Raw genomic sequence first — 15,631 nt, 5'->3', positions numbered from 1 at the left:
TGAAAGCCAGGCTAATGAGTAATGTGATCTCTGTGTCTTCTGACAATCGACCTATTGTCTATCTAGCAGAATTTGCTATTGCCTGGGATGACACAAGGACCAGTTTCCTCAATTGCTGGTCAAACCTTTCTCTCTCGAAAATCTTTGTCTGGCTGTGACACCAGTCGTTAACTTCCACCTTGACTTCGGCTGTGTGTTGCGTAATGATCATCGCTGCCTTTTGTTGTGTCTTCTTGTCACGCATGTGGTTTTCAACTCTCGGTCGAATCAGGTCAAGTTTGGTAAAGAAGTATATATTCATGGTGGTGGCACAACTATAGCTGAAACTATGGCGTGGCACCTACGTACGGTAACGGCGCTTTCTCCTTGAGCGCTGGACGCAAGTAGATAATATGGCGACACCGGCAACACCCTAATGTGACATTCCCAATTAGGTTAGTGTCTCATTTCATCTAGTTTTGGCGTATTCTTGTTATAAAGAATTCATTATTTATAAACTATTAACCATAAACTAGAGCTGAGTAAACTGCCATTTTCTAAATTTTTCCGGCCTTTGTATGTATTTTTAAAATAAAAAGTTCAATTAGGGCAAAGTATGACACAACTTCTCATAGTACGTTGATATTCTATTCTTTTCATTCTTTTCTTCCTATAGTAACAAAAAATACGTCACGCCTATATCAGGTATAAGCCAATAGGGGTGAGTATTTTGATCACGTGATTGGCTGCGGCTTACCCTTACCCAAGACGAGTTTTCAGTAAACCGGCAGGGAACTGAAAAAAAACAGCTGAAAATTTTATTGAAATCTTCAAAATTCTACGATTTATCATTGACAACAAGCGAAAACTATTCATTAGATAAGACATCAATAGTTCACTGATTCTTTGATTAAAATAAAATAAATCGCTTTCAAACTTACCGGCTGTCTTTAAAACTAGTTAAGACCATGAAAGAAAAAATTCATTAAATTTCAAAGACAAAGAACTTGTATTTTTTAAAATCATTTTTAAGATTGCTGGATTGCCTAAAATATGAAAATCTTCTTGGTGACGTCATTGTAGAATGGGCCTTAATCGAGTATCAGCCAATAAACGGTGAGGATTTGGGTCACGTGATTAGTTGTCCATGTGCTCGATTGAAAGTCACTAGAAAAGACGCGTTTGCAAGAGGTGGCTCCCAGTAAAGTAAAATCTTACTGAAATCTTTTAAAAACTGTACGACTTATTATGGACAACCAGCTAAAACTATTCATCTTGGCATGTACAATTACAGGTTAGGTATTTTTCAATAATTAATCTTTCTTTTCAGGTCATTCACTGACTGATTAAGATAAAGTTCAAACCTCTCTTTAGCAAACTTACCGGCTTTTTTGAACTGGAATTTCAAAAGAAATTCAGTTAAGACCACCGATGCATGAGTGAAATAAAATCTCGTTTTCTAAGATAGAGAACTTTCCTTTAGATATTTGTCAGGCTAACTCTTTTTGGGTGGCAGTTTAAGCTTAAATGATCGGGTAAAAAATTCAAAATAGCCACTCATTTCATATCAAAATCGGTTTCTCTTCAATCAGTAAATGAAAACTACAAAGGAAAACGATTTGTCACGTCCGCAGGCTTTCTTCTGATCAGTTGAAGACTTTCTCTCTTTTTGTTCTATCTCTTTACTTTGTGCTCTTTTTTATTTTCTCTATCTATTCTTTAACAAAACATGTACGAAAAATTAATTAACTAGCAACAGCTATTCATACATCTTCTTGTCGTATGTGAGTCTTTCACATAAGAGTACTGCCGGTCTTGGCTCTTATTTTCTACAAATGTCGACAATTAAGCTCGCTTAACTACATATTTGGAAATTCACTAGTTTGAATAACTAAAAGCAATGGCGTTTGTAAGCTTTATTTCAGTAGTGAAATTCTGCACATTCAAAATTCTTCAAAGTTCAGTCAATTTTGAATTTTATTCCGTACATCGTAAAATAAAATCATATCAGTTTTGTTAATGAACTTTTTTCCTTTCCTTTCTCTTTTTTTTAGGATCTCTATCGATCTTGTGTGAATATTGTGGTTCCAATATGTTTGATGAGATACCAAATCTCCCTAACTGTTCTGCTCCTGGGATATTAAACTGTAGTAGTCATGACAACCAGAACTGCAATCCGTTCAGCCCAGATTATGTCAACTGCACACGTGACACTGTATTAGGCTGTTATAAAACGTCTTTCGTGTACACTGATGATAATGGTACACAGCAAACCGGTCACTTTAGACACTGTGCCTTTCCATCGATTGCAAATGGTTAGTAGAGGTGACATATTCGTGAAATGAGAGTAAGGTTTTGTGGCAGCCATGTTGTGAAGCAAAGAAAAAAAAAAAAACCAATTTCTTCTTTGGGGAATATAACCTCTTGACACACTAAAACACTGTATTCTTTTTTTCATACTTTCCATTTTTTAGTTGATCATGGGATCAATGGAGGGCCGGGTGTGTTAGAAATTCCAGTATTAGCTTACAACAAAGAGGGGTCGAGCTTCCAACTTTGAACGCATTATTTTTTCTTAGTTTCAGTGTGCAACCAAGAGACTTGTAGCGTGGCTCAAGCTAATGCCGCCCAAAACAACGACAGCCTGATAAGCTGTGCTGCTGAGTGCTGTTTTAATGACAGCTGCAACCACGGTGCTTCTCCATCACTCGCCATTGCATCCTCCACCGGTAGACCCTCTACCATCATCAGCACCACAGTTGGAGCGGGACAAACCTCAGTTGCGACTACGGTGGACGTAACCACAGAACCTTCGACCACCATGACTGGTCATTGCGCCCCCTCGCCGGTAGTCCACGTATCTTGTCCCTACTTTGTGGGACTTCTGTGGCTAGGAGTTGTTTCGCTTCTCTAAAAATGGAGCTCATTTCAGCAGCACACTTTTGTCTTGGGAAAGGGAGGGAGGGTAAAGAGCCCTACTACAGTTTTGCCACGTGGCTTATACACTTCTAGCTTTCATGACAACCATGTTAAAATCAAACCTGGCATTTGTAGTTCTTTGAGACTAATTTCGGTTAATTGCTATATTTTTTGGGAGCCTTTCTTCGAGTGCTGACGCCAACTGGTTAAAGAAAAGGCTAATTTGCGTGGACTAAATAAGCTTGCCTAGAAAATTTTTGTCTTTTACAAAGTATGCAAAGTTAAAAATTTTTTATAAAGCGCAAATTTAGATTTGTTTTGAAAAAGGTTACCAGATGTTTGGCTAAGATCTGAGTGCCTATATCGGACTCGAACCAACTGAATGGTTTGGCCATTTTGTAGGATAGAATAGTCTAACAGAAGTTCTCTCTTTTGGGAATTGATGACAACTATCGTGGAAAAGCTTGTATTTTTTCTGCTATACGTTATGGCATTTTTCAGACAAAACCACGCCTGCTTATGGTACATATATTCTCGTGTTTTTTCCCTATTTTTCTTACGAAATTTTCAAGTATATTTTGCTTATTCGTGTATGTACCTACAGCCTGCATACAAACTAACCATCGTTGTTACTGTACTCTTAAAAGGCTGTCTAAAAAATCAGTTATTAGCTTTTACCGAAATGTTTTGTATTTAGTGTAAGGTGCTAATAAAGTCATTGTTGCTGTTTATTTCCGCCTCCCACGACCACTAGAAGCAGGGAAGGGGGAGGGAGGCAGTACGCTATTTTGTCCCATCTTCACGGGCACCCACTTTATTTAAAAGCAAACGTTTCATCTTCCAAGTCTAGCTCCAAGAATTGATGGTTTTCAACCATTTCCAAGAGAATTAAATAACAAAAGACACGGCGGCCATGTTGGATGATATAACAAAAGAATTCATTGACAATTCTTTTGTTAACTTCCTCCAACATGGCCGCCTTGAAAACCATCAATTTGCGTCCTGTTCACGTGATAGATTGCGAAACTTGGTGATAAAATAATAATAACTTTGTAAGTAGAGTGCAAAAAAATTAATCCGTGAAACACTAATTACTAAATAGTACAAAATAGTGCTAATCAAACAATAGAAAACAATGGAATTTGCATGAAATTGTGCTATTTAGTATGACTAAAGTTTCACGGTTATATTGTTTGCACAAAATATTTCAATTTATCGTAACGCGTAACGCACTTTGTGGTTTGGACTTAGTTTGCATGTTCACGTTCACGAAGCTGTCCTCCAAATATGGGGATTTAGGGGGTGTGCACATGACGTCAATGTAACGAGCACTGTGATTGGTTGTTTTTCGTGTGGGCTCACTGCTGTCATGTCGGTTTGCTGTTCAGCGCCTCAAACACTTGAAAATTTGCTCCAAATAAACCTCGTAAAACGATAATTTAAGTGCTCGAAAATCCAAAAAAACTGAAAATTCTGGCGCACAAAACATCTAGGATTCGTTAGGAACCATGAGCGATGACGAAGATCTCTTAGCAGAGGACGAATCGCTGAGGGATTTTAGTGTTTTGCGGACAAGGGATTCTGCTATCAGGCGGCGATATCTTGATTCACTTGGAAAAATTATTAATCTTTGGACGAGCAAGAGCGAAGGAAATGGAGAAAAAGACGACAAGAAGTCCCTTATGGAAATTCTTCCTTCTGTCTTAATGCTTTCTTTACGATGTCCTTTCCCGGATGTTCGAGAAAAGTGCGCTAACATGGTCGAAAATGTGAAGGTTCGTAAGACGTTGTTTTGTAGGACGGGCAAAGCAGGTTTTATAGATTGGGTTTCCCTTACGATTTTCTCTTTTTTTCCTCACAGTTAAAAGGCTTTCTAGTTCCTAGACCACTTTTCAAGGGCCCCTCGTGTTTTATTCCTTCAAAAGAGGTACGTATTGTAATGACGGTAGGGATTTTATTGATGCCATGCAGCCATCTCGGGTGCTTTTTTTGTGCTGTATAAAATGCTCGCGGTTTTTCTCTCCAACTCAGTACTTTTACTGAGATCAATTTGACACCCTTACTAAATCAATAAGCCCTAAACCCTTCATATCAACCAAACATCCTCAGAAAACAATACTACACTCCATTAAACCCAAGTTTTGTCCCATAAATCAGATCTCTTTAAGATTTGAAATACCTTTGGTCAGGATTTCATCATACTGTTTATGTTTTCTGTCAAAGCCCTGATCTCAGTTTTATTTTCGACAACATTCTCCAACAAAGACGCAAATAAATATTTTGAAATCTTAGTAATTATCATATCTTAAAGTTAAAATAGGCAGTCTTCTCTGTTATATCTCATTTGATTTTTAACTAAGAATATTCCTAGTTTTTTGACATTACGTTAAACTACTGTCTACTTTTAGTCCAAGACTTGGAATAAATTTACGGATTTCTGACGTTTTCAAAGTAAATTTGTAACAACCAAAGACTTTTAAAAGTAATATAAAAAAATGGCTTATATATTGCTCTGATAGCTCACGATATCAGACTTTATCAGGTTATTCCTTTCATCCAGAAAATTTGATCTAAAATATATTTTTTAAGAGGTTAAGTTTTAAATCTTACTGTTTGGGCCACACTGTTGGATTTTGCTCGTAAATATTTATTACAACATTTTAGCATAGATTCGTACACATATATCAAGATGTCAAAACAATTTTTCGGATTAACAGTTTTGGACTATTCTGCACAAAATGATTTTTTGATGCTAATTTATTTTTGCTTTTCAAAACAAAATTTCGAGATGTGAGGCATTTCTCCACAGGGAATAATCATTTTAGATAGATTTTTTCCTGTGAATATCTAGAACTTAGCCCATTGGTCGAAAAGCTTAATTGAATTAATTTTGATTTTCGATTATTTTACTTTACTTCAGATGTGTTTTGTGCTGAGATATTGTGTATTTAATGTTTTTGAGAAAATATTTCTGTAAACTAATATGAATTTTCACCTTCGAGTAACATTCAAAATCGTATGACAAAATGGAACTCGGATTCCTTTTTTTTTAATTTAGTTTTTCAACACATCCATGTGGGTTTAATATATATTTCTTGCTGTTAGCCAACAATTTACCACATCCAAACACTTCTCTCTAGAAATCTATTTTTGCATTAGAGTGCAAACAATATATCTGTGAATCACTAATTACTGAATTGTTCAAAATAGTAGTAGTTAAACAAAAGAAAACGATAGAATTAGCATAAAATAGTGTAAGTTAGTATTACTAATATTTCACAGATATATTGTTTTTTTATGGTTTTTTTCACGGATATATTGTTTGCATTCTACTAGATTCATCAAAAAGTATTTTCAGATAAAGTAGAAAAAAAATGACTTAAATTGTGTTATAAATATTCATCTCATAAACATTTCCCATTTGAGTCGTTTTGTCCGACATATGAGATCTATTTGTCTAAATGCCGCAAGTTTACCAGTGGCTCAGGCAGGACCAAGAATAGGCTTACATCATCTATATATTAATTGTTTTAAAATGTGGGCCTTCTTCTTTTGTTGATACTGGAGTAAATCCAGATGAGAGGTTTGCAAGGATATTAATTGATTAAAGTTGAAGTTTATTAAGATATAACTAGTAGAATTTGTTTTATTTTGTATGTTTAGTATCATAATATTTTTATACAGTAGTATAAGATAAGGGCAAGTTGATGAAGACTGTAGTGTTTTTTTCTTCTGAAGGTGTACATTGTACACTTATTTAAATTCCATATGCATACCCTAAAGTGCTTCTATTTTGAGCCATCTTTTATAAAGATTAATTAAACATAGTCTATATTAACATATCAACAGTTTAGTCTCAAGTCAATGGATAACAAGCATCTTTTATAATGAGTGATATATTTTATCAAAATTTTGAGATTTAATATTGTGGTAATCGAAGTATTATTCATTCATTCTCCAGACCGTTCTATAGAATATTTAATATTATGTTAGATGTACATGATCAAATAATGATTTTCTCTAAAATATAATGTATCGGTACTAAGATATTGTCAAGAGTCTAAGGATGTTGTTAAATATGGGTCAATTAGTGGAGATTTCTATTGAAAAATAATAGAAATGCAATCTCTACGATCCACACTCCACGATCCACGCTCCATGCTTGCCTGCAAACGGTAATGAAAAAGGCCATTGTTTAAGTTATTGGTGTTTGTGAATATTTTGATGTTGATGAGGTTAACCCTGCGTTAAGAATTCTGTAAACATGTGGTTTATAATAATAGTTTATTATCTCTTATATATCTCTAGACTGAATTTGGTTCATATATATTAACCCAAATTTAAGTCCAATTCTCTTATATACAGGAAAACATGCTATATGATGGCTTCCAAGTTTTTCTCCTAGGAGATTTATTTAATCAGCAAACGTTTTTTTCATAGCGCTCAATATTTTCTCAATGTACAAGGTTTTTGTCTTGATAAATGACAGCTTTCACTCAAAAACAAAGAAAACAAAACTTATCCACTGAAAGATTCACATTTATCTTATAGAAAATATAGCATATTTCATCAGTGTTGGCGGAAAAAAATATTTTGACTATATTAATTAAACTTTAATCCACGATAGTGACAATATTGATCCATAGAAATCTGTCTCCGACTGTGATTAATACATCAGACACTAATCTGCATGTCAAGATGGCTAGACATTATGAAGGCTGTCGTCTGCTTGTAAATAGATTTATGGAGCAAAGCTCAAATTTTATCATATTTGATTTTGTCAAATAGATTTTTAATTAAATAATTTTAGCGTGTGAATATTATTTTATTATTTTATTTTATTTATTTCTTATTTTTATTTTTATTTTTATTTTCTTAAAAGAAAAATTGCACACATGGCTGAAATTGATAGACAAATAACTTTAGTTGATTTCATTAGTTAAAATTCATTGGCCTCTTTCCTCTGGTAATAGGGATTTGATGAAGTCACAGACCAAGAAAGAACCAACTTAAAGTGAATAATTATTGCTATTGAGAATAACTAATGATTCAAAACACACTGAGAATTTATATTATATTTTGACTGTCTTTTCCCCAGGTACCTCCAATCAACACTGACGATGAACAGACACACACTCTTCTTGTCGAAGCCTTCCTTGCCCTTGGCCGTGTGCCCAGCGTCACAGCCATCATGGCTATTCATCCTCAGTATTTGGATTGGTTTTCAAGAACAGAGTTTTATTTGATGCGAGGGGAAGGACCATTACCATTTGACTGGAGACACTACATTGCTATCATGGTATGGATCCTATACACCTGTTTCAAGTACATGTAACTATCCATACCTCCTCCACTGACTTCCCTTATGGAAGGGCATAAGAATATCCAAGGGGTGGGGAGGGTCTGAGGAGGGTATATTGTGTGGTACCAGTAAATATCCATTTGATATCTTCCGCCAAAGAGGAGAAATGGGATTTCCAAGAGGTGGGGTTTATTTGGATTTATTTATTTCTGTACCTTTAGTGAAATATTGCCCACTAATTTTCTAAATGTTGTTTTCTTCAAGGCTGCAAGCAGACATCAGTGCTGCTATCTTGTAAGTAGTCTTTATACAGTCTGATTTATTCAATCTTCTCTGAGCTTCAGCAGTCTGATTTCCCAAGCACTTGCTTTACCTTTAAAACACATTTATTAATATTTATTTTATATCTTGGTTATTCATCAAGGGCCATATCTATGAGCTAGAGTTTCTAAAGTACAATGGAGATAAAGAATGGCTTAAGGGCCTGGAACATGTGCCGAGAAAGCTGCAAAGACTGTCTGAGATCAATAAGTATCTTGCTCACCAGCCATGGCTCATAGACCCAAGTCAGATGGAGGTATGTTGTAGAATTAGTTGTTATACAGTAGTTTGATATCATGGAAACTTGTAGCTGCAATCTGCATGGTGAAATTTGGTTTTCTCATTGTGCAATCAGTCAAAATTAATCACTTGAGCTTTTTGATTGGTGGCAGCAAAAAACAGGCAACTCACAACTACTGCGTTTAATAGTATTGAGAATCGCAATAATAAAAGCATTTCATTTGAAAAGATTTAAAAGATTTCTTTTGTTATCAGGGTTCGTGCTACTCCTTAAACTCCTTGAAAACTCCTTGAATTTTTCAAGGGCACTTGAAAAGCTCTTGAATTTTACGATTTTAGCAAAACTCCTTGAAAACTCCTTGAATGTTTGCTTCAATCATTACTTGCATGGGTCTGAAATAGATCTAGTCAGAAAGATCAGAAAATCTGAAAGTCGGCCATGTGCAACCACCGTGTAAAACCTTGGCATATTTAGCTGAACATACTCCTTGAATATTCATTTTTGGGTCCTTGTATACTCCTTGAATAGTCCTTGAATTTTAAGGGCTTACCTCAGCATGAACCCTGTGTTATAACTGATGTCATAAAACATGTCTATTTACTTTTTCAGAAACTTTTAAAAGGGCAGGATAATTGGTCACTATCCGAACTGGTCCAAGCCATTGTCATTCTTGCCCATTTCCATTCATTGTCTAGCTTTGTGTTCGGCTGTGGTGTTGTATCAGAAATTGATTTTGAAGCAGGCCATACCTTTCGACCTCCGTCTCTGAATGAAGCCAACCAGCCCAGTTTTGATTCGGCAACATTAAATACGAATGCAAACATCAAGTCATCTATGACTGGAGATGAGTTGATGGAGAGGATGAAACAGGTGCTAGCAGAGCAAGACGTCGGCATGGAGGCCTCACAAGAAGAATTGTTTCAACATTTTGAGAAGCTAGAAAGTGGAGAATGTAAGTCAAGTCTGTTACTGTGCTACGCACCATGCCAGGACACTTCTACAAGTTTTTGATAGTGCTCTTTGTCACTAATCAATTAGACATTGGCACTTCACCTTCACATTTCAATAGACAGAGTTTGTATATCAATGTAACAATATCAAAACATCAAAATATAATTGGTAAGCCGTAAAGAGAATGATTAAAAGTTTCCAAGAAAAATGTCAAAAAGGAATAAAAAACTTGTAGAAGTGTTAACCATTGAGTACATAGCACATTAAGATTAAAGAATCAATTTCCCATTTCAAACTACCTGTCATTCCCTTGAAAATTAGGAATTAAACAGAGATTTAGTATTTGAATCATGTCCATATTTAAGTGTATTCTTATGCAAACTTAGCCTAAAGTGCTTGAATGTGAGGCTAGCTGGGCAAAAACCTGTTGTTCCAAAATAGATTAAAACAATGGCCAATCAGTCGCCAGTTATGATCACAAGCCAAATTAGTTTTACCTCAGTCGTACCTCATTTCTGGTTAAATGTACTGGTCAAAAAATGACCGGCAAGGTAAAAGTGACTGGACGAGTGCCAGTTCTGGTCAGACATGGTCCAATGTCTTGCCATTATTTTGAGTGGGCCCTTTGCTGATGCAAGAGAAAGTTCTATTCATCAAAATAATAACTTTGTTCTTTTGTATAGTGGCTCAGTCAACGGCTGAAGTCAGGACATCTCAAGACTCACCACTTTCTGACCTGGCTCGCTACTTAAATGACCCAAAATTCCATTACAAGGATTTTGCAAGCAGAGAAGAAAGAGAGAGTATCTCAACATTTCGGATAGGAGATTGTTCCTGGGAAGAACATGGTTTCTCGCTAATTAATCGACTTTATCCTGATATTGGGACAATATTAGATGAGAAATTTAATATAACTCTTGGTCTTACCTATTTTACGTAAGTATTGGTGAAAACTAATGAACAAGACCTTTCCCCATAGGTTGTGAGTAGTATGTTATTAAGTTTTTGGTAGGGTGTCTGTATGGTGCTGGTAAGGTGACAGTAGGGTGTTAGTGAGGTGTCAGTAGGGTATTGGTAGGGTGTGAGTTGGGTATTGGTATTGGGTCAGTAGGGTGTTGGTGTGGTGTCAGTGTCAGTAGGTTGTCAGTAAGGTGTTGGTAAGGTGTCTGTAGGGTGCTGGTAAGGTGTTAGTAGGAAGTTGGTAAGGTGTCAGTAGGTTGTCTGTAGGGTGTTGGTAAGGTGTCTGTAGGGTGTCTGTTGGGTGTTGGTAATGTGTCAGTAGGATTTCTATAGGGTGTCTGTAAGGTGTCAGTAGGTTGTCTGTAGGGTGTTGGTAAGGTGTTGGTAGGGTGTCTGTAGGGTGTTGGTAAGGTGTCAGTAGGGTTTCATTCAACTATATTTAATCCCAAGGATAATATTTTGATGTTGATAATGTAGGCTTGGAGACAAGACCAATGTCGACACAACAGTGTTTAGACTTGCAACATGGAATTATATCCACTTAGTCTTCGGCATTTATCATGATGATTATCTATACACAGAGGTAATTGCAACAGCATTAATTTTAAAGAAATGGCACAGACATAGAAGTTGTTTTCATTCTTTTTAATTTAATAACTGTAAGAGTAAATTATTGAGGTAGCCACTCAAAAAAATATATTGTTGTTTTTCAGGTTAATAAATTAATGGAAAAATCTTACAAGAGATATATAAAAATGGTAAGTATTAGCCATACAAAAGAGTTCAATTTCGTAAAAAATCTGCTGTGTTCCTTGATTTATTTACTTTTGGTAACATAAGGGACTATTCGTTTTTTTATGGCCATTATAAGTAAAAAAATTTAGGGCTTCTTCCCTCCCCCCTCTGCAAAGCCATCATGCTAAATTCCAATTGAAGTTAGCCGTGCCCTGGCTTTGATCATCCCAGAGGTTGTTTCAGGGTACATGTAGTGATAAAATTTGGACCAATAATTAAAGAAATTAGTAATTTGTGTCAATAAAGAAGGATGATGTGAAAGGGAAGGTTTATATACTCGAGGTTAGCCTCATTGAGTGTCAATATATTCACACATTTTTAATGGCTCTTAGGTTGCAACTTGTCCAGAAAAGGTTACTCAAATGGATTACATGGAGTTTATGCCGCAGCTAACACACTCAGAAAGGGTGAGGCAAAATGTTTGACTCAGGCCAAACAAAAAAATAAGTGTTTCCTGTTGCATGAGAAAAATAATTGGGGTTGGTAAGTCAGGTTTTATTTTTTACTGATACAACAGTGGAAATGAGCTTACTGGGAACCCTGTGGTGCATTTGGAATTGAAAAAATATAAGGGTTGGCAAAAATCGGCAAGAAAATTAGGGTTGGTTGCGCAACAGGAAACACACTTATTCTTTTTGTTTGGCCTAATGCACTCTTTGGTTATTACAATCATCATCAACGCTTTTGTTGTCATTAATTGTGCATTCCACTACAAACATCATTGGTCATAATGGCATCATACTTCCACCGTCATCAATGTTACCACTATTATCAATGGCTGCAGTCATCACTAGCATTATCATTGTCATCATCATCATCATCCACATCATTATCATGACCATCATCAGTCATCACCACTAAAATGACTATCATCACATTAATGATTAATTCTTAATATTTGTTTTTTCTAGGTGCACATAAACCTTCTCCTCCTAGAAGCAAGAATGCAAGCAGAGCTGCTATACGCTGTGGGAGCCATTTTGAAATACATGAAATAAGCAGCCTCTGGTTTCCACTGGAAATGATATAGCTGCAACCTAACATTGTCGGTTTGTCATTAGAATTTAAAAGATTTAAATTATTTGGTTAGGTTTTAATTGTCTTATAGATTAGATTAGATGTATACAGGTATTTCAAGGTTGGTGATGGTTTCATTGTATGTTATATGTGCATACCAAGCCAGAACTGCACTATGGGTGGTGTGAATTCTGAATCAGTGAAAGGTCACAATAATATTTTACTAATGTTTAACTTAACTACAGAGAAAAAATATCGCTCTGGGATCCTCACAAGTACCCTACATTTCATATTCTGGCTGCGTTACCAGCGTGGTTGGTCCTTGAAGTGTAGTGGTTAACACATTGGACTGGAATACCAAAGTCGTGAGTTCGATTCCCACCAAGGGCATTTGATATTTTTCTCTTATTCTCAATATTTTACTAAGGTTTTTCTCTGCATGTTTTTCTTGCATATTTTTATGCTGACATTATTTACATAATATGAATACAATACATTTCAAGTTTGGTAAGCAACATGCTTCATGCTGAAAAACCTTCAACCTCCTTCAAAATAGCTGTATATATCTGCTACGTTCTGGTGCATGGCATATACTTGTTTGCTGCATTCTTTGCTGCAAAACAATTTTCATTTATTTTGTACCCCACTGCTACTCCGAACGCTGACATGTCTTAGATTAACACCTGAGATTGAGATTTAAAATAGTTCTCTTAAGCCTGGGAATAATGGTTGCACATTTCAGACTGTGTTATTCCCTAAAGTATAATTTCTTTGTTTAATGGCCATGCATAAGAAGGCACATCGATATGGATATTACAGCTTGACTAAAAATCTCATTGTCAAAGAATGACACATGGTCTGGGATGGGAAAATATTATACCCAAAGTTATGAGGTCTTCATATATCAGGGCTTAAAATAACGGCCGGACATATGACAATGTCTGCCCAGAATTGGAACTTGTCTGGTCAAATCGTTGCCATGCCACTCATTTTGACTGGTAACTTTGAGCCAGAAATGAGGTATAACCAAGCTAAAACTAATTTCACTGCTCGTCATTACCAGCGACTCACAGACTGTTATCTTAAGCTCCATATATGAAGCAGTGGTAATAAGGTAATCAACTGTCCATCAAATGGATGAAAATGGTGACATTGGAGAATGCAAGGGTACAGAATAACAAATTTATCACCAGACATTTTAAGCTGTAGCTAGTAAGGTCCATGTCAGATTGTACTCAGTGATTGAAAATGCTGCCATCAACACATAGGTTGATTTCAGCTAGAAAGAGTTAAGTCATATAAATACCAAAAAAGCCTTATTCAAAAATCAAGGAAAAATATTCTAGAGAAAAAAAAGAAAAAGAAACAAAGTGATTTAAAAAGTTTTTCATTTAATGGAACTATATTTTTTCTATTCCATTAAAAATGAGGATTTTTAATTTAACATAAATTTATCAAAATGTTTCAATTGGTAACTTATTATTAATGGAAAAACTTTTGACTTTTATAATAGCTTTTCTTTATATCATAATCAAAAGGTAGTTGAGTTGACCTTCAGAAATGTCAAGGTCAGCCAATCAGAAGCACTCTGGGAATATTTAAATTAGTCAAAGCCAATTAGAACACACATAGAAATAGTGCTCAGATTAGAACGCAATTAAAAATAGCTCTCTCTCTCTCTCAGAATGCAAATATTGTTCTAGAATATTCTTGACAGCTTACCACAGCTTTAGGCTAATTTAAGGCCTGTCTAGTCTCTTTAAAAACTTAAAAATTACTATGGTTAACTAATCCAAATCGATGGATTTTGCTTGCAAAGATAGTTTGTAGATTAGTTATGCTGTATGGTTTGTTCTGCATGAAGCTAACTGTTATAGACCCCTGAGTTAGTTAGTGTTTGAAGTTTGGCATTTAGATCACCTGCCATTCCCTTGAATATTATGTTTTACTATTAAGAGAAGGATGCATGTTCATGTTCATGATTATGATGATTGTGCTGGTGATGATGATGGTGGTGATGATGATGATGATGATAGTGAACTGGATGCATTAGCTCATGTTCATGAGTATAATGATTTTGCTGGTGATGGTGATGATGCTGATTATGATGATGGTACTGGTAATAACAAAGATGATGATGACAATGATGGTAACAGCTGAAAGTGATGGTGATGATGCTGATTATGATGATGTTACTGATAACAACAATGATGATGATGTCAATGATGGTAACAGCTGACAGCGATGCAGGGTGATGTTAGTAATGATGATGGTACTGGTAACAACAATGATGATGATGTCAATGATGGTAACAGCTGACAGCGATGCAGGGTGATGTTAGTAATGATGATGGTACTGGTAACAACAATGATGATGATGTCAATGATGGTAACAGCTGACAGCGATGCAGGGTGATGTTAGTAATAATGATGTTACTGGTAATGATGGTGATGTCGATAGTGCTTTCAGCAATGTTGGTGATGACGAAGAATGTAAATACTAATGACTATTACCAGGGGCAACATTTTTCTGAATAAAGCTATAAACAGAGAATGCACAAACAGCTTTAAAATGCTTTGTAACTTAAGAGTGACTGTCTGTAACCATCGAGCAAAACGTGGCAAACTTCGAAAAATCGATTTCGCTCATACTTTCAAGTTAGTTAGGGTAATGTATCCTAAGAATCGCTGTATAGTTGGTTTGATCAAATAACGCTTTATTATGGAGAAAAATGGAATTTTTCAAACACTCCCGAAAACGCCGTTCGCGACAGTAAATTTTGACTCAACTTTCGCGGCTGCTGGACAAAAAATAAGCAATATTGGGAATTAAAACAACCCATATTCTTGAAGAACAATCTATTGAGTACGATATGCGTGACTTTGGGATCAATTGTACAATTTTAAGATAACAAAATAATTTTATTTGCTAGACGTGTGTTTAGAGTATCGAAAAGTAGGTCTTACAAAAATATTCATTCTGAAACTGCTTAACCTCTCAGTCGCGTGAAACTTCGCTGGTTGATTATTCAGATGTTGGTCTTTCTAGTGATGTAAAGAAATCTTTGGGCAAATGATTGTGTGTCACGCAGTATGTCTTCAAACTTTGGTCAAATTACTCATTTCTGACCTCTGGCCGCTTTCTAT

The 15,631-nt window shown here is 35.7% G+C and overlaps 2 protein-coding genes across 2 annotated transcripts; both read left to right on the top strand.

Annotated features, from left to right (window-relative positions):
• Positions 1-1,137: 1,137 nt before the first annotated feature.
• LOC116302295 (uncharacterized) lies at positions 1,138-3,629 on the top strand. Its single transcript, XM_031711564.2, has 3 exons — positions 1,138-1,273; positions 2,034-2,294; positions 2,559-3,629. The coding sequence occupies exons 1-3, from the start codon at positions 1,228-1,230 to the stop codon at positions 2,891-2,893; spliced, it is 642 nt and encodes a 213-aa protein (XP_031567424.2). The 5' UTR covers positions 1,138-1,227; the 3' UTR covers positions 2,894-3,629.
• Positions 3,630-4,247: 618 nt separating this feature from the next.
• LOC116302296 (sestrin-1) lies at positions 4,248-15,046 on the top strand. Its single transcript, XM_031711566.2, has 11 exons — positions 4,248-4,673; positions 4,760-4,825; positions 7,997-8,197; positions 8,465-8,494; positions 8,625-8,777; positions 9,372-9,714; positions 10,397-10,649; positions 11,151-11,256; positions 11,387-11,431; positions 11,801-11,875; positions 12,380-15,046. The coding sequence occupies exons 1-11, from the start codon at positions 4,407-4,409 to the stop codon at positions 12,464-12,466; spliced, it is 1,626 nt and encodes a 541-aa protein (XP_031567426.1). The 5' UTR covers positions 4,248-4,406; the 3' UTR covers positions 12,467-15,046.
• The last annotated feature ends 585 nt before the right edge of the window (positions 15,047-15,631 follow it).

This window comes from Actinia tenebrosa, unplaced genomic scaffold (genome assembly GCF_029948245.1).
Source record: "Actinia tenebrosa isolate PJP-AT-01 unplaced genomic scaffold, QUT_ActTen_1.0 PGA_scaffold5__44_contigs__length_20552954, whole genome shotgun sequence".
Taxonomy (NCBI): Eukaryota; Metazoa; Cnidaria; class Anthozoa; order Actiniaria; family Actiniidae; genus Actinia; species Actinia tenebrosa.
The sequence above is the reverse complement of the archived record's forward strand: the minus strand, read 5'-3'. Positions and strand labels throughout refer to the sequence as shown.

Excerpts from the sequence above, each read along its gene's own strand:
- LOC116302295 (XM_031711564.2), top strand. The coding sequence starts at position 1,228 with ATGGACAACCAGCTAAAACTATTCATCTTGGCATGTACAATTACAG. Across the intron at positions 1,274-2,033 it reads CTTGGCATGTACAATTACAG|GATCTCTATCGATCTTGTGT; the intron begins GTTAGGTATTTT and ends TCTTTTTTTTAG. Across the intron at positions 2,295-2,558 it reads CTTTCCATCGATTGCAAATG|TTTCAGTGTGCAACCAAGAG; the intron begins GTTAGTAGAGGT and ends ATTTTTTCTTAG.
- LOC116302296 (XM_031711566.2), top strand. The coding sequence starts at position 4,407 with ATGAGCGATGACGAAGATCTCTTAGCAGAGGACGAATCGCTGAGGGAT. Across the intron at positions 10,650-11,150 it reads CTTGGTCTTACCTATTTTAC|GCTTGGAGACAAGACCAATG; the intron begins GTAAGTATTGGT and ends TTGATAATGTAG. Across the intron at positions 11,432-11,800 it reads ACAAGAGATATATAAAAATG|GTTGCAACTTGTCCAGAAAA; the intron begins GTAAGTATTAGC and ends AATGGCTCTTAG.